The sequence below is a fragment of the Rattus norvegicus genome, chromosome 20 (assembly GCF_036323735.1).
Source record: "Rattus norvegicus strain BN/NHsdMcwi chromosome 20, GRCr8, whole genome shotgun sequence".
Classification (NCBI taxonomy): domain Eukaryota; kingdom Metazoa; phylum Chordata; class Mammalia; order Rodentia; family Muridae; genus Rattus; species Rattus norvegicus.
The window spans coordinates 5,827,714-5,852,041 of NC_086038.1; the positions used below are offsets into that span (position 1 = coordinate 5,827,714).

The 24,328-nt window shown below is 49.2% G+C and overlaps 1 protein-coding gene across 3 annotated transcripts in view; it reads right to left on the minus strand.

Moving 5' to 3' along the window:
- Positions 1–24,328, minus strand: part of Ilrun (inflammation and lipid regulator with UBA-like and NBR1-like domains) — a 66,362-nt gene that overhangs the window by 15,993 nt on the left and 26,041 nt on the right. For all 3 annotated transcript variants that reach the window (NM_001039607.2, NM_001410292.1, XM_063278990.1), the window contains exon 3: positions 16,425–16,622. In NM_001039607.2, the coding sequence (NP_001034696.1) occupies positions 16,425–16,622 (198 nt within the window). The remainder of the gene's footprint in view (positions 1–16,424; positions 16,623–24,328) is intronic.

The window sequence follows — 24,328 nt, forward strand, 5'->3', positions numbered from 1 at the left end:
GTTGCTCTTCGTGCTTGTGCCTGAATTCTGAAAATTCTGGTAAGGCAGAATTCTTAAAGCTAAAAATGCTTCCTTTTGGTTATGACTAGAATTACAACATACGTAACCCTTGCCCCACTTGGGAGGTAATATAAAAGGACCAACCGACTGCTGCTCACAAAGAGAAGCCACAGCAAAAGGCGGTGCAAACAACAGAGATGCAGTGCAAAGTGAATTAAGCAAACACAGGGACAGCTAAGGAACTGAAAGCCCAGAAGAGCCGGCTTTCTAAGCTAACCCGGTCTGCGTGAGCTCTGCTCTTCTGTGACGCAGGGAGACCTGAGCACACAGCACCATTAAGGCACGTCTGTAAAGATGTACTTATGTTGATTTTGTGTTTGTCTGTGCACCACAGGTGCAGTGCCCCCAGAGGCCAGAAGAGGGCGTTGGACTCCCTGGAACTGGGGCTGTAGTCGGCTGTGAGCTGCAGGCTGGGCACACGGTGGACGCCTTTAGTCACAGGCCAGCCAGAACTGCACAGTGGATCCATATCCCTAAATAGATCAAAACCTGCTGATAACCTCATGATTGATGCCTTTGTTGTCAAAGCCAGGGCACAAGCAGAAAGTAAAGGCACCGTGTCCTTCGATGCTGAGACAAATGTAAGAAGCCACTGCAGGGCTGTGGAAGGTGACCCACCCTACAGCCCAGCAGTGCAGACTGTAGTGAAGGGGAAGGACTGAGCCCATCCTCAGTGACTCGCGGGGCCCCTGAGGACAGGTATGTCTCACACAGAGCCCCGCAGCTCCATACACACTCACTCACTCACTCACTCACTCTAATGTTTTGAGAGCTGAACTGAGAACTGGCCGTCTAGGAGCAGTGCAGCACGGGGAGAAGAGCTACAGCACGGGGAGCAGAGCTGCAGCGACACCTGCTGCTCACGCCTGGAGCTAACAATTCTTTTCCTCAGAGAAAAAGAAGCGACAGCCATCAAAGCAAGACTACAGAGGTTGGGGATTTAGCTCAGTGGTAGAGCACTTGCCTAACACACGCAAGGCCCTGGGTTCGGTCCCCAGCTCCGAAAAAAAGAAAAAGAAAAAGAAAAAGAAAAAAGAAAAAAAAGCAAAGACTACAGTTCACAGTATCCCAGGCACACAGATAAGGTGTTGGTTGCTTCTAATTCTGTGTCTGCTGCAGATCTCTGGGAGTTTGAGGCTAGCTTGGTGTATATGGTGAGTTCAGGACAGCCAAGGCTATGTAGAGGGACCCCATGCCAGCTCTTCTATAAATTGTGTTTCTGAGATGCTGGTCTCACTACGTGTCCCTGACTGGGCTCAAAGTCACAGCAATTCTTCTCCCTTAGTGTCTCAAGGAGGCCGAGTGCTGCGCTAAGTCACCACGGATGAGGCATGGACTTAGTGAGTGAGAAGACTGGGGAGTCTACACTGAGTTCATCCGGGGAAATGGTGATGTGGGCCTTAGGAAGGAGCTGTTAGCAGGCCCTGAGGGAGTCATTGCACACCTTCCTCTGCAAGCTTTCTAGCTGAAGTGAGCATATCTGCATAGCTGGATGCCTGTGGGAGCATGCACGGGAGCCGAGAGCCATGCCTGGCGCCTTCCCTTCATCACTCCCATTTCTGGAGTCAGGGTCTCTCACTGAAGCTGAAGCTCACTGATTGGCTAGACTGGCCGGAAAGCACACTTTGGGACCCTTCTCCCTCGCCCCCCACCAGTGCTAGAATTACAGGCATAAGCTGGCTTTTTACCTGGGCACAAGTACGTTACCCACCGAGCCATCCCCCTGGCCCCACGTGTCCCTTCTTACAGTGCAGTATTCCTGCTTCCTGTATCCCACCGGTCTACATACAAGCCAAGTGCAGCAGACTCAGCTCAGGAAGCTAAATGCCATCCTCAGTGAGGAGGCCAGCACCTTGCGAACCAGCACTTCTGACCACTGTCCCTCAGACCTGTGCCACCTCAGCCTTTGCTACCAGCTGAGCCGATCAGTGTCCCATGAGATGCCTGGCGGAAAGAATCCCACACCCACTGTGGACAGCACAGCACGTGTTTGTGGAACAATCCACTGTCCGGGTACAGCATCTGACCTCCCAATTCAGAATGAGTTTGTCCTGCACAGACAAACATGAATTACTTTAGAACAATAGAAAGGTGATGCTGCTTCAATAAGCTGGGCATCCGTACGTACGTGCTGCCTGACACTCTTGACCACTGACCTAAGCACTAACTGGCTAGACACTTAGTTCAATAGGTACAGTGTTTGGCTAGCAGGCATGAGTTAACTCCCAGTACCATAAAACTAAGTAAAATAGGGTAAAATATCTACCAGATCATCCAGATAAACTACCATAGTGAAATGACGTCACTTTCTGGGAGCACCGGGGGTCTGGGGGTGAGTACAGCGGCCAACCAAGAGCAGACTCAAAGCATGAGGCTGAAGGGGATGCTCTAATGCAGTGCACACAGCTCCTTCAACTCACATCGTTATCCCCAGGATGTGGAAGCCTAAGCACCACAAGACCTAAAGCTCCTTAACCCAGCCCCCACCTCAGGCCTTTATTTCCTTACACCCATCAACATATGACACCAATAACTAGAATAAACCGACAGGACATACTGGGAAAAATAGCCAAGAAGGTAAACTTGAGTGGCAAACAAACCCAGCCAGGACTGATTAACTAATGGGGAAACCTGGCTCGCAAATGTCTGCTTTGAAGGCCATTTTCTTGGAGGATCTGAGTCAGAACTTGCAGCTGGAAGATGCTGTACGTACATTTTATCAGGGCACACACTGCCTCAGAGGCAAACGCTCTAGTAGAATATAAACTTTCTTCTGTAGAAATACTTAACAAATTAGTAAAGAAATAATGCCAGGATCCCAGGCAGGGGCTGCAATCAGATCTCTGGACTAGCCTGGGCTACATACCCAGACTGTATGAAGGGTAAAGAGGAAAGGTTCTGCTTGGAGTCCACAGTGCAGATGCACATCACCAACACAGGAAGACATTAGATCACACAAACCATATTTAAAGCAAGTGCCCACACTCTGCCCAGAAAACCCAGAGCAACATCCCCAAGCTGCAAGCCTTTCTGCAGAAGATGGAGCAGATCCCTGTGAAGGCTGCTGAAGGAGAGCACAGACAGGCAGGACAGCGTTCCCAAAGGGAGCCTGCAGCACGCACTGAAGTCAGAGACAGTAAAGAACAAACTGGTCTGACACTTGCAAATGAAGAAGCACAGAGACAAGCAAAGACACTGGTCCCCAGCTGGAGCATGGGAAATGCAAGGCAAAACTGAGCATCAGAAAAGCTGCCATTCAAGGACAGAAGACAGAGTCGTGAGGAGGCTCAGGGGTGAGCCTGCGGGTGTCCTGTGGTCAGGGCTGGAGTAAGGGACAGCAAGTACAGCAGCAGGCACTCGTCCGTGAGGGCGCAGGCACACAGCGAGGACTGAGGGCTGAGGGAGAGGCAGGCCTGCTCGCAAAGGATTCCAGATGATGCACTGGACCCGCCTTTCTGGGAGGGAGCTTTAGGTCTTGCTTTGTGGCTTTTCATCTCATGGGGTTTGCTGCCGTTGTTTTGGCTTTTTATTTGGTTTGGATTTGGTGTTTGGAGACAGGGCTCTCCATATGCACCCCAGGCTTGCCTACAAGTGGTCACATTAGCCCCACTCTCTCAGATCTAATGCTGGACATTATACAATAAACTGCATTGAGGTGGCCAGGAGCTGCGCTTGGTGAGGCCTTACTCCCCAGTGGCCGGCAGGACAGCTACGCCTGCTCCCCCCGTCTTCCAAAAGAACTATTTGTTCCAGGCTTCAAGGAAGTTGTTCTCAACCCATGGCACAATCCCACTGAACAGTGACCCACCTCTCATGCTCTCTCCAGAGAGAACGACTTTCCTCCTCAGACTCCGGGAAAAATAGCAGTAGTGCAGACCCTTTGACGTGATCCTGCCTTTTTCTCATTTGCACCTCACTGGCTTACCCAGGTTCATCATGGGGCCCAAACTAAAGCAAACATTTCCTCTCGCTCAGTGGCGAGCAGAAACCTGGGGGTTTAGTTCAGGACTGCGTGCTGCAGGTCTGGGCTCTACATGGCCGCCTTGTGAAAAGGCACTCCCCTCCTCGCTCACCCACCACCATCGGCAGTGAAGAGCTAAGATGCGCCTGCTGGCTGTAGTAACCCTGGCTGTGGCTGTCCTCCCTTCAGGGAGGACAAACATGCTCTCTAATTTACCTTTCCATCCGTCTTAACACACCCAAACCCCAGGCTGCACTTGTCATGGCTCAACCAAACTAGTTTCAGTCTAAAAATGAAGTAGGATCTCCCTGTTAACACTCCGAAACTCTTCGTAATGGATGTTTGGGGTCTAGGCATAGTTGACATTCCTTATGTCCCAGCAGAGACCAGCCTGGTGTGCAGAACAAGCTGCGGACCAGGACTAGAGAGAAACACAGTCCTGAAAAGCCAGCCAGATGGTGCTTGCTGGTTCAGGCCTCTCTGCTCCTTCTACTGCATGGGCACCCCTCACAATATGCAATGGCTCTCCTGGTAATCTGTAAGCACAGCTTATGTTTTAGAGCGGGTTCAGGCTCATAACAAAGGAAGAGAAAGTATAGACATTTCCGTCATGGCCACACACTGCACTATTTATTCTGTTTACTAATGAAGCGGTGAGGCCCCGACGTCACCCTCGGGCCACAGCTTGTGCTGTTCACTGTGGTGTTGCATGTTCTGTGTGTGCAGATGTCCATATCACTGTGCAGACTCCCACTCTGTCACAATGCTTTGTCAGACAGTTCCTTTCTGTGCGTCTGTGGAGTATCCTCATTCTTTGTCAGGGTGTTCTGCAGAGCCTGTGAGGGCTCTCAGAAAATTGCTGAGACCTGTCTGTCTAGGCCACGTGACTGAAATCAAGAGGAACTACTTCAGAGAGCAGTTCTAAGGGCCTGCGGTGCTGTTGTTTCTGAGTCTGTTCGTGAGCGTGTCGTCTGAGGGGATGCAGTTCTCACTGGAGACGACAGTGAGGCAGATTACTGCTCTATGTGCCTGTATCGTGTGTGTCTTTAGTGTTTGACGCTGCCCATGCTGTCTAGGTCTTTGATGTTGGACACCAACTGGGGAGGTCCAGCCTTTACCTACTGTTCCTTTCTTTTCCCAGGAACACACTACTGTGTGAGGCTGGCACACAATCCTTTCTGCTTTTTAAAAAGCAGTAATTTGTATTTGTGTGTATGTTGCATTTGTGACTTCAGGTAAGGAGAGGGTATCAGACGCCCTGGGGCTGACATAACGCTGCCCAACCAGAGTGCTGGGAACTGAACTAGGGTCCTCAGGAAGGGCCGGAAGGGCCCCACTGCTGACAGCGTCTTCAGCCGGCTCTTGCCTCTTTGCATCACGGTTCTGAGATTGACGCAAAGCCTCCAGCCCAGAGAGTATTTTCTCAGTCCATTACACTTCTTCCTCTTCCTCACTGTTTGAGCACACGTGTTGCTGTGTGCTCTCTTCCATGTCCCTTCATATGCACAGTATGAGTACTTTAACCCCTCAGTCTGAGCTGGGCATGGTTAAACGCCTATAACCCGACACACGACGGCTTGGTCTCACAGGAAACAGGCAGTGGCAGTGCCTGCATTTGATCTCAGCTCTCAGGAGGCAGAGGCAGGTGAATATCTGAGTTCGAGGCCAGCCTGGTCTACAGAATGGGTTCCTAGATAGCCAATGCTACACAGAAACCCTGTATTCAAAAACCAACCAAGCCACCAGCCAGCCAGCCCTCCCCAACCCCCACAAACACTTTCCCAGTGATCCAGTGTTTCTTTGGGTCATCTGGTTGACGATCTTGGTTCATCTACAATGTGGTGTTCTTCATTGCTGCTGGCACTACAGTCAAGAAGGCTGTGGTGAGGAGACACAGTGAGAGGGAGGCAGCTGCAGTCCCACGATTAGACCACCTCTGGTGACCTCTGCCTTGTCTGTGGACTTCCATCAGTGTTCCTCAGTTTCCCCTCTATAACTCTATTTCCCTTTCTCCATAAGGAAGCTGGAGCTAGAAACCCTTGTGCCCCCTGAGGCTGAAGTCTGAAGGAAGCAAGCATTTCTTTTTTTTCTTTTAAAGATTTATTTTATTTATTATATATAAGTATACTGTAGCTGTCTTCAGATACACCAGAAGAGGGCATCAGATCTCTCTCTCTCTCTTTTTTTTTGGGGGGGGGGTTCTTTTTTTCGGAGCTGGGGACCGAACCCAGGGCCTTGCACTTCCTAGGCAAGCGCTCTACTGCTGAGCTAAATCCCCAACCCCCAGATCTCTTTACAGATGGATGTGAGCCACCATGTGGTTGCTGGGAATTGAACTCAGGACCTCTGGAAGAGCAGTCGGGTGCTCTTAACCACTGAGCCATCTCTCCAGCCCCGAAGGAAGCATTTCTTAAGACTTAGTTTGGGCTGGAGAGATGGCTCAGCGGTTAAGAGTGCCGACTGTTCTTCCAGAGGTCCTGAGTTCAATTCCCACACGGTGGCTCACAACCATCTGTAATGAGATCTGGTGCCCTCTTCTGGCCTGCAGTCACATATGCAGACAGAATGCTGTACATAAAATAAATAAATAAATAAATAAATAAATCTTTTAAAAAAATGTTTAAAGACTTAGTTCATCAGATCACAATGTAGATGGCTGTGAGCCACCATGTGGTTGCTGGGACTTGAACTCAGGACCTGTGGCAGAGCAGTCGGGTGCTCTCACCGCTGAGCCATCCCTCCAGCCCGAGAAGCACGTAAGAAAGATACCATGAACCACTGCATGACACACACTTCATAGCTCACTCCTGACTGTGCAGTTCCAGCCTCCCCACCCTCGCCGACAGGAAATCCGCATATCACCGGGTAGGTCAGAAACACTCTTCATCACCACAGATGCATGCCTAAGAGTAGCAGCCCCATGGCCTCAGAAGTCAACATTTAGGGTAACAACACGACTGTCACTAACGTTTATAGAACAGTAAGAAACTCACATAGATTTACTGGGAAAGACTTTTCTGGAGCCCCAACCTTTTCTGAGGGGAGACACTAGAGTGAAGCTGCAGACAATGCCCTTGCTGCTCTGTGACCTGGACCTTGACTCCAAACAAAGAAATAACGCAATGAGAGAGCTCAGTCAGAGAACCCACAAGAAGCAGCTGGGATGGTGGCTCACTGAGTGAGGCTCCTAAGGACTTCGTTCAATTCCCAGGAGGACAAGAAACTCGAATGGGAACATGTCTCCTCAGAAGCCAGTTAGAGTGATGTCCAGTGAGGACAGAGAGGCTGATGCTCAATGAGGACAGACAGACGCCCATCATGAGGACAAAGGCACCATTTCAAACATAGTGGAGTGAAAAGCCGACACCCAGGGTCATCTTTGGACTCCCACACCTGAGCAGCCGTGGCGGTGACACGCATATCAATGCACACTGCAAATAAACAAAAGCAGAGCCCTTACGGGGCCTGCCTGACTAAGAAGGGTCCACACAAGACAATGGTGGGGTTCCTGCACTAAGCAGCCAAGGTCAGACCTGTTTTAAACAGAAGACCTAAAGCTGCCGTTCCCTTAGGGTACTTAGGGTCACCACCTTCTCTAATTCTCTGAGTCCTGTGAGGTTGATGCTGGCTCCTTCAGATATGAAGGCTGAGCTGCTGGAAGGCAATACAGCTACCGAGTCCTCATCAATTCAAATGCACTCAAATCCAAATGTGGCTCAAGGTCTTCTCTAGTGTAAGGGGAGGACCATCACCACCATCATCTAACCACAAAGGAACCAAATAGGCTGTTCACTCAGCAAGAAGCCCAAACTCTGTTCCTGCTACAGTTAATGTAACGAGCTATAGTGATGGTGTGTGTACCCTGGAACTCCAGCGAGTGTGTCCACCTATGGAGACAGGGAAACACATTAGTGGGTACAGGGCTACAGGGATGACCAAGCAGGGTCTGTGGTTTTGGGAGCAAACAATGTAAAGAATAAAACTGCAAAACTGCTATGCAAGACTGCAATGTTCCAAACACCCTGAAGCCGGTCTTCAGCTCACTTCATGTCCTTACTTCCAAAAAGAACCACCCTGGTGTGGTGACATGAGGACACCCATGGAGGATCAGGAGTTCATTACCATCCTTAGCCACTTGGTGAGTTCAAGGTCAGCTTGGGCTAAATAAGCTCTGGTATCAATATCCCTCCCTCTACTAAAAAGAGAAAACTACTACTGGTGTAGGATATTTGATCACACCATAAACCCTGACGTGTTATTTACTGAAAAACCTGTTTCTAGTTGTGGTAGGCTCAGCCCTTAGCTTACACCTTTAATCCCAAACAGTGAAGGGAAAGTTATTTTGTAGAAGGAAGCATCCATGTTTGAAAAAGAGATCTCAAATTGAGTAGCAGACAAAGTGATGAATCAGAAAAAGGATTTGACAGAACAGAATATGCCCAACCCTCACAAGAACAGAGAGAAAAGAGGTGACGTGAGAGAGAAAGCAGCAGAGAGCAGCAGTTTCACTGGGATGGAGACAGGGTGCAGAGAGAAAGCAAGTCAGGTGAAGACAGACCAGCCAGAGTTACTGTGAGACCAAGCAGAGCAACTCAGTGAGCAGTTGAAAAAGCCAGTTGGAACCAGTTAGCGTGTGGAGGAGCTTTGGTCAGAACAGCTGAGTGAATGCAGCCAGTCCAAGTTCAGGAAGATCTAGAAGGGAGCTTAGTCAGGAGGGAGTCTCAGAGGCTAAAAACATGTAAGCCGAGATTAGGTTGCACGAGCCTAGAAGCTTCCAGGACTAGGCTAAAATTAGCAGATGGAGGCAGTAATCCTTTGAGACAGCAACTACTTGGGGCAGATAAGTTACTTTTATACACTGATGTTTTGCTTAGGCAGGGTTTGGACGAGCTCAGGCTCATCGCCTCAATACTTGGTTCCAGTTGGTGGAAGCATGAGCAGTGTTAGGGGTGTGGCCTTGTTGGAAGAGGGGTGTCATGGAGGTGGGTGGAGATTTGAGGTTTCAAAAGACTAATGAGATTCCCAGTGCTCTTGCTCTATGGCGCGCGCGCGTGTGTAGTAGCATCAGTACTCCCCCTTCCTCTCTCTGCCTCATTGAGTGTGGATCAAGATGTAATAAGCTCCTAGCTGTCCCTTAACCCTGTGTCAAGGACTCTGTAACACTGAAACTGTACATGAAATTAATATTTTATTGTATAAAGCTGCCTTGGTCCTGTGTTTTAGCACAGAAATAGAAAACTAAGACAACAGTTACTATAAATCCAAAGGATACAGAATATAACTATTAATATTTTGGTCTTTTTATTTTACTTTTTTCAAGACATGGTCTCTTTGTGTAGCCTTGGCTGGCCTTAAACTAAGAGATCCTGCCTGCCTCTGTCCCGTGAGTGCTGGGATTAAAGGTATGCGCCATCACCATTTAGTACACATTTTTAATGTTTAGGAATTATACAAGACATTTTTATATAACTTGTGAGCCAAACAGGAAACCTCTAGGGAAATCTGAAAACCTCTGTGATCTGAAAAAAAATCAAAGCAGCGTCATAGTTCGAAAGCTGTAGAACACAGCGAGTGACAGAAATACATGGAATGAGTTGGGCCACAACAACCTTGTAATTCAAGCACACAGTGAGTTCAGGCCCATCAGGCTACCTACATGAGACCCTGAGTGAAAACAGCACCGACACAGAGACATCTGCAAACCTGAAAAGAACCCAAGTAAAGATCAACAAAAGCAACAGACGACACTTTGAAAAGGCAATACAACTGACAAGACAGCCCCCCCCCCGCGCCCCAGATAACATCAGAAGAAAGAAAGGGAGCCACAGCACTAAGGAGGAAGAGGGATGTACCACCAGATCTGCGTGCCGCAAGGGCAGCAGGACAACACATTAGCTGAGAGGGGTCCCAGAAGATGAGCAACTTTACCTGTGTAGTCTGGACCACAAATGACAACCTAAAAACTCCAGGTACACTGTCTTGTGACCTGCAGGAATATTGAGAGGTCTATACATTTTCTTTTAAAGGTCCTGTCATTACAGTAACCTATTCGTGTGTGTGCACACATAGCACCCACGTGAGAATCAGACAATAGCTTACAGAGTGGATCTCTCCTTCCACTATGTGACTGAATCAGATCCTCGGGCGGGCTCGATGGCAAGTGGCAAGCACCTTTACCTGCAGAGCCATCCAGCCAGCCCACGCTCTCTCATCAAAAACTGGAATAGCTAGGCCTGATGGCCTGATGGCGCAGGCCTTTAATGCAGCACTGCAGAGGCAGGTGAATGTGAGTTTGAGGTCAGCCTGGTCTGCACTCTGAGATCCAGACAGAGATACATGGGGAAACCCCATCTCTAAACAAACCCAAAACCCAAACAACAAAACAGTGGTCGGCCCTGGAGGTGGCTCTGTGGAGAACCAGCCTTCTGGGCCTTTCCTGTGACAGGCTCTCACACCAAGCCCACGACCACACTGCAGCCACAAGGCTTCTCCATGCTCCTGTGGAAGCACTAAGTACTCTGTGGTGCTGGGCTCCACCATCCAGGTCTCCCCAAGACCCACCCTAGGCAATGGACCTACTTCTTTAAGAAGTCCATTTCCTCGTTGTTGGCCACAGGATTGGCATCCCCAAGCACTCAGCAATGTGGCCACTAAAACTACAAACAAGGAAGCAGCCAATCCAGCCAGGCCAATACCAGGGCCCTGTCCTGACCTGGCAAAGCCACAGTCCCAGCTCCTGTGGAGATAGACAGGAGCCTGCCCCACCCTGTGACCTAAGCAGGCAGCAGCAAGCAAGACCAGCAGGAGCCAGGAAGAGTTCCTCCTTTCTTATAGCACCACTCTGAGCTGTCCTAACCCTGGAACTGTGCCAGGCACCAAGTGGGAAATAAACCCCCAGTGCTGCCCTCCCACCATAGGTGCTGGAACAGTGTCATGGGCAGGCCTATCCTACAGAGCGAGCCATTAACCAGCCACGCAGTAAAATGCCACTACACTGAACTGACCGGATCACATCACTATAAATTCATAGTAACTTCACTTACTATGTCTATGTGTGTCATCCACAGCCTGTTTGTAGAGGTTGGAGGACGACAAGCTGTAGGGCTAGGGCTGTGTTCCCTTTCTACTGAGGGAGACCAGGGGTGGGACTCAGTCTGTGAGGCCTGGTGATGAAGGCCTTTACTTACAAGGCCATCTAACCAGCCCATACTAAACATTTTAAAAGCCCTCAAGTCAGTCTTGGGTCACATATACGGTCTCTTTACTAAACATCTCTAATTTTGAAATATAAAAGTGAAACTAAAAGGGAAAACTGGTTTAGTGCCATTACACCAATGCCTGACTCAAGCCTTCTACACCATGTCAAAATAAAGGGCAAGTAAGACTCCCACACAGCGGGGTAAGGAAGCAGGCAGAGCCCACGGCTCACTGCAGCAGGCTCAGCGTTCACTCTCTCTGCACAGGAGAAGGAAACGCAAGCCCTTTCAAAACAAAAGGGGGGGGGGGACAACCAAAATCCAGAAGCTAAGGACAAAGTAGAGTCGGCAGACAGGCACACACCCATGTCTATACCTTGGAGGCCTGCCTGGTCCACACAGTGTGTTACAAGACAGCCAGGGCTACAAGGGGCCCTGTCACCAAACAAAACAAAACCCAACCTGACCCCAAAAAGACAGCAGAGAATGAACTGATTTCTAACTGAAGAGTCTTTTGCACTGGCAGGGAAACCCACAGAAGCACTCTGTGGTGAGTGTCGGCCACCACCACAGGGCATTCATTGCCTTAGCTCGGGGATGCCACCTCTACCCTCAAGGCTCAGAGGTCACTAAACCTAAGGTAATGGTCACTTCCTAAGCAGTGGCTCAGGAAGGTAAACTGCGGACGACTCGAGCTCTCAGAGTAAGCTCCAAAGCCTCACGCACTGACTCAGGTGAGAGGCACCCGTGGCAGAAGCATGAGCTGGTCTGAGCAGGCCTGATGCTCTATCACCAGGCCCCTGTCTGTGGTCGAGCCTCTCTAGCCTGATGTGGACGGGAACTCAGAAGGGTACTGGCTAAGACATCCCCATTGCAAAATAATCCAACAAACGTTTTCATGCATAGAAGTTTGAATTCTTCCTTCCTGGTGTGTCCCATTATAAAGTGAGGAGGTGCCTGCCATGCACTCAGTGTGCTCACTTAGCGGGTGGATGACTGCTCGGGACTCACGGAGCAGGCCTCACGTGAGTTCCAGCACAGCCAGGGCTACAGTGAGACACAGCCTCGACAAAACAGAACAGAACCGATAGCTCCTAAGTTAAAAAGAAGCCACCACTACCTGAGCTTCCGAACCCTGGACTGTAGTGTTGCACAAGGTACTCCTGCCATAATCGGCTGACAATGCTCTCTTCAAATTATATCCTGGGGGTGGGGGCTTACACTTTTAATCTCAGTACTTGATTGGTTGATCTCTGTAAGTGTGAAGCCAACTTGGTCTACACAGTGAGTTTCAGAAAAAGTTCAGAGTACATAATACAGAAACCCTGTTTAAAAATCAAAAACAGGGGTTGGGGATTTGGCTCAGCGGTAGAGCGCTTGCCTAGCAACCGCAAGGCCCTGGATTCGGTCCCCAGCTCCGAAAAAAAAGAAAAAAAACAAAACAACAACAACAACAAAAAAAAAAAAAAACAAAAAACAAAACAAAACCAAAAACAAAGGAACCCTCAAAACGTTGTGCCTTCTCCCAATCCTCGTGGGTGGAGACTGGCATTAGTGAAAGCCAGCACAGAGAAACCAAAGCTGACATCACCCAGTGAGGCTGCTCTGCCCAGGACAGTACGGCCTTTGATGACTCAGACTCAGACACGAAAGCATGTTGCTGGGCCCTGCCCCAGAGAGACGAGCACACAACTTGCCTGTCCACAGTGGCAAGGGCTCTGAGCACAGCCATCTGCACTTCAGAGAACTGTCTGAAAAACGCAGTGGTTTCTCTCTTTTTTGTTATTGTTAACTTTATGTATACTTTAAATATCTTTTGAACATTTAAGTATTTTTGAGACTGTGATATAATTAGTTTCTTCCCCTATTCCACAGGCCTTTGACTTAGATATGGGTAGATAAAACCACCTGGGGGCAGCAGACTGCGCTGTCTGATTTTGAAATAACCAATCTCAAAAAAAAAAAAAAAAAAAAAAAAAAAGATTTTAAATTTTATTTACAGCTTTAAGTGTCCTTTTTTTTTTTTTTTTTTTTTTTTTTTGGTTTTTTTCAGAGCTGGGGACCGAACCCAGGGCCTTGCACTTCCTAGGCAAGTGCTCTACCGCTGAGCTAAATCCCCAGCCCCTTAAGTGTCCCTTCTAAACTTTTTTTTTTTTTCAGACAAGTCCCACCAGTTCAGAGTAGTATCTTTACCAAAACAAACCTGTGTTTCTGAGAGTGGTTCCTGAGCACTAAGCATCTTACAGGAAGACGTCTAGAAAACACAAAAGGGAGTGTTCATGCCTGAAAAGACAGCCTAGAGGTTAAGAGTTCTGGGTTTGGTCCCCAGCACCCACATGGTGGCTCACAACCATCTGTACCTCTAGTCCCATGAAGATCTGATGATGTTCTCTTCTGGCTTCTCAGAGTATCACACACACACAGTGCACTTACACACACACACACACACACACACACACACACACACACACACACACACACACGCAGGCACACACGCACAAGTAAAAGATTCATGTACATAAAAAATAAAATAAAAATTTAAGGTGGGAATGGGGTAGAGTAGGAGAATAAACATCTTTAATCCCAGCATTCAGAAGAGAAAAGGGAAGGCAGATGGATCTCTGTGAGTTCAAGGGCAGCCTGGTCTACATAGTGAGTGCCAGGACAGTCGGGGCTGTACTCTAGGACCCTGTCACAAAAACCAACCAACTAACAAACCAAACCAATAAGGAAACCAACCAAGCAACCAACCAAACCAACCAACGAACCAACCAACCAACCAACCAACCAACCAAACCAACCAACCAACCAAACCAACCAACCAACCAACCAACCAACCAAACCAACCAACCAACCAAGCAACCAACCAAACCAACCAACGAACCAAACCAACCAACCAAACCAACCCAACCAACCAACCAAACCAACCAAACCAACCAACCAACCAACCAACCAAACCAACCAACCAACCAACCCAACCAACCCAACCAACCAAACCAACCAACCAACCAACCAACCAACCAATAACCAAAAAGGTTTTTTCCAAAAGAATGAAAGCAAGTCTACCTATCCAATGCATGTGTGTGATGCACGCGCGCCTCAGGACCTCAGTTAGCATTGGACAGAGGACTCCTGACAGGAGCTGGTCCTTGCTTCACAAATGTGGATTCGGTACAACAATCACCTCACTGCTGCGGATTCTGCACTGAACCATCTTACTGACTCAGAGATAGATGTTCTAAGGGAAGGGTTAACACGTAAAAAGAAGCCTACGACAGTAGCCCTGACAAAAATCCTGCCGTGACCAGCCTCACCTTCTGAGTGGAGCTGCTGTGTCAGAGGAACAAGACAAGGGCACCTCATGTATCCGTGTGTACACGTACTTTACTAAACCGCAGCATGGATGAGCAGTGCAAAACCAAGATACAACAGCAACACAGCGTACAGCCAGAAAAGTCACAATAAGCCAGGGCCAGCCTGAGCTACATAGAGAGGTTCAGGCCAGTCTGGGCTATGCTAAGAAATCCTGTTTCAAAACAAAACAAAATTTTTAAAAAGATAAATAAAAACTTTACTGAGAAGGCATAAAGAACACATCTGTAATTTTAGCACTCAATAGTCAGAGGCAGGAGGACTGAATTAATGCTGGAGCTGGAGAGGTGGCTCAGTGGTTAGAGCACCGACTGCTCTTCCAGAGGTCCTGAGTTCAAATCCCAGCACCCACATGGTGGCTCACAACCATCTGTAATGAGATCTGATGCCCTCTTCTGGTGTGTCTGAGGACAGCTACCGTGCACTCAATGAATCGTTAAAGGACATGCACTGCTGCTGCAGAGGACTTGGGCTCAGTTCCCAGCGTCCACACTGAAACTCACAACCATCTGTAACTCCAGTTCCAGGGCATCTGATGCCTCGATCCTCCAAGGACTCTTACATTCACATGGTGCACACGCATGTGCACGCACACTTAGCCACACATACCTAGACATGACATTAAGTATTCCAGACAGCGAGGACAGAAGGGAGCGAGGACAGAGACTGATGAGGGGATGGCCAGGCTGTCAGGAACACAGGCAGAGCAATGATGTCATAAAAGCATCGTGAAACATTCCTTCTATGAAATCTTTCAGACTGCAAAATAGCTGGTTTCCGTTGGGTGGGTTGAGAACACTACTTCCAGGATAAATGGCAGAATGGCAAAGGCCCTCTCCCCCCATTCCAGAGCAGTTAAGAACTCCCCGAAGGGCACAGGGCGCAGTGGAACCAATGGGAATTGGCTTGTGATCAAGGAGAGGACAAATGGCCAGTCCCGGGTTTTGGCATAGTTACAAGGAGGTTGTTGGTGGGGAGCTAAGGTTTTTTTATAGAAAAATGTAAAGTCCCAACCTACAGAACACCCAGGCGTTCTGCCTATGGTCAGTTAAAACAAAGAATTAAAGACTGGCCCGAGGGGTTGGGGATTTAGCTCAGTGGTAGAGCGCTTGCCTAGGAAGCGCAAGGCCCTGGGTTCGGTCCCCAGCTCCTGGGGAAAAAAAAAAAGACTGGCCTAGGCCACAGAGGGGAGTCTGCACACACCCTGTGCAGGCCACTGGGAGCACGAGCTGCTAACGCCACATGGAGATGAGGTCAGCAGGCCCAGTACACCTGCCTCTCAAGGCAATAACTGATGGGTAAGGTGCAGCTGAACGAGCGGAGGAAGACCATAAGGAAGGCTGCCACTCAGTGACTGCACAGCGCTTGGGGGACACAGCCTGGAGGGCGATGGGAGAACACAGTGTGCAGCGGTGTTAAAAGTGAGGCACCGACGGGAGGGAAGAGGCAGCAGCAGGTGAAGACAGTCACATTCTGTGCACTCCTCGCTAGATCTCCATGACGTTATGTCAGGGGACACTCATAGTGATGCCTGCAGTCAATAACCTGACAGCACCTGAGGGACTACACACTGAGGTCAGCACCCCAGGAAACTACAACCATTTACAACGCCAAGCACACCTCACAAAGGCCACTAACGTTACATTTCAGGATAGAAGGAAGTACCAACCTGACCAATATATCACCACCGTCAAGGCATTTACCTGTATGGCTAAAAGGTCACACTGTCACTGTGTGTCACTGTCACTATACTCAATGGCTTGGTGAGGAATGCTATGAGCTTACGAGGTGCTGCCTTAGTTCCTTTGCCCTGGCCTGCACGAGGACACACTCACCTCCATAGTAGAGTCCAGTAGCAGTGCACATCCGCCACTGTCCCTGGTACATTCCTGCTCTGCTGGGGCTGCACATCTGGACGCTGACATCTGCGATCTCTTGGGGCTCTAGTGATCTCACCATCACCATGTTCACATGTCCAAACTGGTCTCCCCCGACATATTTAAGACAAACCCCCGGAGGCCAGGCTTCTGCCCCTAAATTCAAACAAAAAAAGGAAAAATATTGTTAGGCAGTTATTCCCACTGGACTGGAGCATCTTCTCAAACTGTGAGAGAGGCCTCTTCACACACAGGCACAAGTCTGCCTACATCCCTCAACCCAAGGTCTGACCATTCAGCAAAGAAAACCGTGACGATGGAAGAAACGGTTCAGCAGGAACTTACTGTGAAGGCCGGATAGAGCCAACCTGACACACACACACACACACACACACACACACACACACACACACACACACACACACACACAGTTGGGTGACCATGCTCATCATAAGCCCAAGAACATCCCTGGCGAGGAAGCCCAAGCCCACACCCAGCATGCAGCACTTTCATTCCGTTTTGAAGTGCAAGCACTGGCAGTCCAGTGGCGCACGCTTGTGATAACCGCTCTCAGGAGCCTGCCTGGTCTGCCACAGCAAGTTCCAGACCACCCCAGCTACACCCTGACTTTTGTTTTGAAATAAGGAGGGAGGGAGGCAAATAGTCTGCTCCCAGTGTTTCTAGAGACCAGAGGATAAAAAACGTTCATTTTCATTCCAAACCAGTGTTTCCAGGACAGGGCGTCTGTCTGTCAGTAAAGGACACAGGAACCTGAGTGTGAGCCCCAGAGCCCACATACAGAGAGCTGGCAGGGGCTGGGGAGGGGGTTCAGCAGTTACAGGACCTGCTGAACACCAAGATGACTAACATTTGAGTTCCCCGACCCAGGCAAATTCTACTCCGGTACGGCAGCTCTCCTGCAATTCCAGTCTTAGAAGAGTCGGAGGCCCTGGGTTCGGTCCCCAGCTCCGAAAAAAAAGAAGAAGGAAAAAAAAAAAAAAAAAAGAGTCGGAACACTCAGAACAAGCCGGCTACCAACGAGTAAAGATGTGAACTCAGGTTTGACTCAGAGACCTCCCTCAAAAAGTAATGAGTGCAGATTCCCAACATGAGCGGGGGCCTCTGTTAGAGTGTGCGAGCATAGGCAGCCAGCACCCACAAACACTTGTGCACACTTACAAAAATATGCAGACACAGAGACATGCATAACACATGCCTCTATAGCAAACACATGACAACATTAATATAAAAGGCCAGATGTAGTACTCTGTGCTGGTAATATCAGTCACAGGTGGAGAGTCTACCGGCCGGCCTACCCTACCTATCAGGTCACACTCAGTAAAGGGCTGTCTCCAAAAAACAGCAGGCAGTACAAGAGGCTGTCCTCTGACTTACAGGCACACAGCCCGTTCATGTTGCTCAGTTTATTACTTGTTTTCTGGGGTTCTAAATTATGAAATACCCAGGGGCTCAGAGACTGCTTAGGTCTCAGGTTCAAACAGCCAGGAGAAAATGGGAAGCTTGAATGATCTCCCACAGAGAGGGAGAGTGGGGACACGGAGGCCTCGGCAGCACCGCCTCCCTCTCTTCTAACTCCCAACGGTCTCATCTGGACTGTGCTCTTGTGCAAACTGTAAATGCATAAATGAAAATGAGAACTCTACATGCTGCCAGTCAAGGGCCGTAGGCAGCCACAGAGGAGTAGATGTGCTCTTGCCTGTGACTTACCTCCACCACGCACCCAGCAGTACTGTCCTTTAGTTTATTAGAAGACTTGTGATTGTTTTTTTTCTTTTGAGACAAGGCTTCTCTGTATAGCCTTGGCTGTCCCAGAACTTGCTCTGTAGACTAGGTTGGCCTCAAATTGCCTCTAGACCCTCTGTCTCTAGAGTGCTGGGACCAAAGGTATATATACAGTCCCATGCCCAAGTAAGGTGCTCCCTCTTTTAAAAAGTGTCTCACACTTACCATCCCAGCACTGAAAGAGATGAGACAGGAGGATTGTTGCCTAGCGAGTCTGAGACAAGCCTGGGGCACACTGTCAGTTGGTTGAGTGGTGGAGGGGAGATGCTCAGCTATTAAGAACAGGGATACTGCTCTTACTAAGGATTGAGTTATCTCCCAGCCTTGGACTCTAGCCGGACGGGAGTTAACATTTTATTCCGACCTCCTCAAGTTCCAGTACAAACCCACATAAAACACACACCTATGCATAATCTAAAAATTAAAATAAAAAACATTTAAGCGTAAAACGAAACAGACAACAGCAAAACACTAGTAATTTCTGCCAGCACTGAAGTAACACAGGCCCTCTAGAGGCTGAGTTTAAAAAGACTGCTGAATCCCAGGAGTTCAGGGCCAATCTAGGCAGGGACAAGGCATTAAACACATCCTAAACCATGGAGCCCGCCAGCCAACTGCTCTCTTCAGTCTAAAGGGCAACCAGAGCTGGCAGGGCAGTAGCTGGGACATCACATGGCAATGCTGTTACTCCACGGGGGCCTGGCACAGCTTACTGCTGTAGGTCAGAAAATAGTGGGTGCCTTAGAAATGTCAGTCTCATTAAAGACCAAGATATTCATATTCATTCTCTCTCTCTCTCTCACACTCTCTCTCTCTCTCTCACTCACACACACACACACACACACACACACACACACACACACACACCCACACCCACCCTGTAATAATTTGGTTAGCACAAAAATGCTAGCAGGTCTGTTTTGAACTAAGAAAATATGATTAGCCAAGACTACGAGTGTGAAACTTGGCTGTCTTGTGTAGACACGACATGGCTAAGAAACCCAAATGGCTGAGATCCAGGGCTCTCGGCTGTGCACAGAACCGTGAGCTGCTACATCACAGGGAAATGCACAGGAGTAACCTCTGGGGTTACTAGGTAGGGTGGTGTCTCTGGACATTCCTGCTAACTGTGCCTGTTTGATGTGCAGCATGAAGCAGCTCTTGAAGAACACAGAGAAAGGGGTCCACTGCCATGAAGACCCAAGCGATCACCAGCCTTCTGAGCTTCCAGCGGTGTACGTCTGGCTCTCATAGTGCAGGGCTAGGACAGGTAATTCCTCAGCCATGCTTGATGGCACGTGCCTCTGATCCCACCACCCAAGGACAGGCAAACGGATCACAAGCTCAAGGCCTACTACCCAAGCTGCACAGCAAGCTGCTGTCCCTGACACGGATTCCCTAGGCTGCAGAGAAGGAAGGAAATATGAGAGCTGCCTGGGCCACCTGCTGAGCAGACCTGAAATCTAGATCTGAGAGTCTAAAAGAACTCTAAATTTGGTCTCCAAGACAAACTGGATAGATCTTTCTAGAATAAAATGGCCACTCAGGAGCTTTATGACCTTGGAAATTAAGTTCCATATTCAATTAAGGTGGCAGTATTCTGTCACCACAAAACAAACCAATAAGCAGCGAATCACATCCCACCATCCCGACACTGCCAATCGTGAGACAACAGCATCAGAAAGACCAAAACAAAGTAAAGGCATCCAGTAGCTCTAAGAAGCCTGGACACGACCACGTGTGTGTGGCTACAGGGGTTGAGATGTCTGGATGCAGCTCCTGTCAATAAAATGCTGACTGTCTTGTAAGTGCAGGCAGGAGAAATAGAAGGTGGGACATTGGTAGAAAGAAAGGATTCTGGCATAGAGTCAAGTGCAGGCAGATTCACCCTGGGCCATGGAGGAGGACAGATGTGTGAGAGTGGAGCAGAGTTGTAAGGTGACCAGCCGTGAGGCAGAGCATAGAATAAATGAGAGATTAAGCTATGAGCTAGACGGAGAGCAAGTCAAAGCTATGGCCAAGGCATTAAGTATAAAGCCTCAGTCGTTCTCTCTGGGATCAGGGGCGCAGCTTACAGGAAACACCCCACAACATGTCAGCGCAGAAGACAAACCTCCCCCACCTGACAAGGCAGCTACACCACGCTAAAATGTACGACATGAGCGCAGGGAAATAAATACCCTCTGGAAAGTAGGGGAGGGAGCTGCTCACTTAATGTCTGAAGGAAGAAAGCTGGGGTGGGAGGGGTACAGGTGAGCACGGACCAGTCTCACGCCCAGTTCCACAGGACACTGGATCTCAGCAGGGGAAGGCTGGAAACACTGCTCAACCTCCTTTCCAAAGGCAGCTCCATTTTCACCTCTAGGAAGCTCAAGAGTACCGGCATCCGACCCCGAGCTCTGAGAGACTAAGATGCTGTGGGTGGCAACAGACAGCTCTGCCTTCTTACTGGGGGTGTGCGCACGCCCAAGTGTGTATGCGAGGCCCCGGGCCTTGGGCATCAGGGTGAGCGCCTAGCCCGACTTCCATCTTTACAGGGAAGATTCTGCAGCAAAAGTCTCAATCCGGGCAATATGCACCCACATAGCTAAATGTCAAAAGGATGAATTTAGTGTATATGACGGTCAACTCTCGAGGGAAGTTACTGGGACAGCTACACGCAGTCACTGCCTAGCTCACCGGCTCTGGGTTAGTCTGGCTCTGCACTCACCTCGCTCAGCTCCGGAAATGAGGCGGAGACTGGAAGTGGCTGGTGCCTACCCCACTCTACACTGTTAAGACACAGGCACACAGGGTTGGGGATTTAGCTCAGTGGTAGAGCGCTTGCCTAGCAAGCGCAAGGCCCTGGGTTCGGTCCCCAGTTCCAAAAGAAAAGACACAGGCACACAGCATGATGCTGGGGAACCAGCCCACAGCCGTTGCCCTGGGATGTCCCCTACTCAGCTCCTCACCAAGTGGAAAGATTCAGGTTGCAGGATAAGGCAGCACGATATTGGCTTCAACCTTAGCAGAAGGACTGGTTTGTGCATGGCACCTTGAGGGATAAAGTCTGAAGCGACTGGAATTCAGACACAGGAGCTGCTTTTCACACACACAAGCACTGTGAGCCAACAGCAACAACCTCAACAGGTTTAGGTCAGGAGAAGCAGGCGGACTCCAGACAACCTCCCCACATCTGCAGAGCCATCTACTGAGAAAATGCTAGGCCAGAGGCTTTACAGAGAGCAAAACAGCTACTGTACGACAAGTGAGGTTTTGCTGCTGTCTTAGGACACCGTCTCTGGCTTAGGCTAGAGAGGCACTCTACTGCCTTCGTTTCCCAACATTGGGACTCCTAGCACACTCCGCCTCTGTGGCCTCCTGACTGCAGCCTTGTGACAGGCTGTGTAGCACAAGTCTACCATGGTGGCACCGTCGTCTATAATCCACAGTGAGGTCTCATGCAGTAGGAAGATGGCATGCTAGTCTGGCTACAGAGTGAGACCTTACCCCGAAGCAAATGTATACACCCCTATGAACAGCGGGGTAGGCAAACTCTGAGCTATGAGTCAGTCAGGGCTACAGAGTAAGACCTTGTCTCAAAACAAACAAATGGGGCTGGAGAGATGGCTCAGCGGTTAGAGCACTGACTGCTCTTCCAGAGGTCCTGAGTTCAAATCCCAGTATGTACATGGTGGCTCACAACCATCTGTAATGGGATCTGATGCCCTCTTCTGGTGTGTCTGAAGACAGCTAAATATAATAAATAAATATTTGAGAAAAAACAAACAAATGGCTGGTAAGATGGCAAAGTAGGTAAAAGATGCCTGAGCCAACCTGAAAACTGGAGTCAGTCCCCAGGACCCAGTGGATGACAGGAGATGGTGTCGCACTCGGGCATCCACAATATAAAAGAAATGACATAAGAACACGTAATTAATAATACGAGACTGGAGAGAGGCTCCGAGACTAAGAGCTCAGGCCTTTCCTGAGGAGGAGCAGAGCTCGCTGCCAGCAGCAGTCCCACGGCAGTCACAGCGGTCTCTAACTCCAGCTGCGGAGCCCGGCACCTGCTCTACCCTCCTTGGCATCGAACACGCATGTGCTGCTAACTAAACACCCACACACAGACAGCTATAAAATATATATTTTTAAAATACTAAAGAACTCACAGAAATACCATTTTCCCCCTGTATATATGTAAGGTACTGACATAACTTTAAAATAAATCAGTTTTTCAAAATCAAAATAATTCCAGAACACAGCATATGCTTAACTTTCAGGACCTGAGAGGTAGAACAGGAAGATGACCTTGGAGTCCCCTCAACAAAATGAAACCAAAGCTGGGTGTGGTGGCCCAAGTCTTTAGCCCAGCACTTGGGATGAAGAGGCGGGTGGATCTCTGAGTTCAAAGCCAGCCTGGTCTACAGAGTGAGTTCTGGGGCAGCCAAGGCTGCACAGAGATCCTGTCTCAACTGTCCCCCGTACCCCCTCCAGAAAAAAGAAAGAGGAAAACAAACCATAGAAAACTGACGCATGGTTGAAAACATTTTTAGTCTGAGACTGAGCTCGCACACTTCTGAGAGGATGAAGGAAGCGGAGCTGGGAGGAGCTCTGATGTAGTTTAAAGGAGGAAAATTTTAAGGTGAAAAAAAAATTAAGCAATGTAAAAAGTGAAACAAAACAAAAACAAAAAACCCAGACATTGGGTAAGCATTTAAAGACAACACAAGCCCAGAGAGTGCGAGCATTTCCTGTGTCAGAGCAGCCCCTGAGCTGAACAGGGGGGACACAGCTACGCTGCGCCCACCGCCTCTGCTCGGCTCCTCGGCTTTCCTTAGGGTCTGTGAACTAGACGAAAAGAGGACGAGCGGAACCTGCAAGGACAATGCTAGAGAACTCTAGTCTAAGGCAGGACTGACGTGTTCAACAGCGGCCAGTCTGGGCTACAAAGTAAGACTATTTCAAACAAAACAAAACCGGTCAGCCAGTTTCCTCATCACAATGAACTGCAGTACAGAGAACAAGGAAACTGGATCTAAAGAAAGGTACTTGGGGGGATGGGGATTTAGCTCAGTGGTAGAGCGCTTGCCTAGGAAGCGCAAGGCCCTGGGTTCGGTCCCCAGCTCCGGGGAAAAAAAAAAAAAAAAAAGAAAGGTACTTGGTCTGCTGGGGTCTCCGGCTTTTTAGGCCAGGCCACCTCAGACTGGTAAGACACAGCACAGCCCAGCACAGCTTCACTCGCTCAACGCTTTTTGCTGACCTTTCCAGTCCTCATCACCGAGTGGGACGACAGCCCTCAGCCTTACAGAGGACAGAGACAACTCACGGAGTGAACAAGGAAAGGTGTAATAGACATCGTATTTACCATGACCGTTCCGCGGTCACTGACGGGCAAGCCAGCAGTGTGCTTTACTTAGTGCTTTGCCTTTGCCATGGGTCGCCTATGTAGTTCTGGCTGATCTGGGTTCACTATGTAGGCCAGACTGAGCACAAACTTGCAGCAATCCTCCAGCTTTAACTCCCGAGTGTCAGACTACAGTTGCCTGCTACTGTACTTTATTATCACAACCCTTCTGAGGTCATTTCCACACCTCTATCCTATTTCTCAACGTGGTCTCAGCGCCTCACAACACTGCAGGTCAATCTGAGTTCTGTGGTAGCACTGACATGAGTTTGCATGGAGCAGACGCCACTGCTCTGCCCAACTGCGCTCCTCTAGGCCCAGAAGGCCCCTCTCCTCAGGTCTGGCAGAGAAGATGGGTTCACGAGAGCAGAGGTGAGATTAAAGTAGAACTCCAGGGCGAAAACAGCACCCACTGCCTAGTTTCTAGTGTAAACGAGAATTGGGTTTGTCTCTTTAAGACAGTTCACTGGTTCACTGTGCTGGTATAAGAAAATGTTACACACTGTGCATTAGAAAACTCAGTCACGGGCTGGAGAGATGGCTTAGCGGTTAAGAGCACCCAACTACTCATCCAGAGGTCCTGAGTTCAAGTCCCAGCAACCATCAGTAAAGAGATCCGATGCCCTCTTCTGGTGTGTCTGAAGACAGCTACAGTGTACTTAATGAATAAATC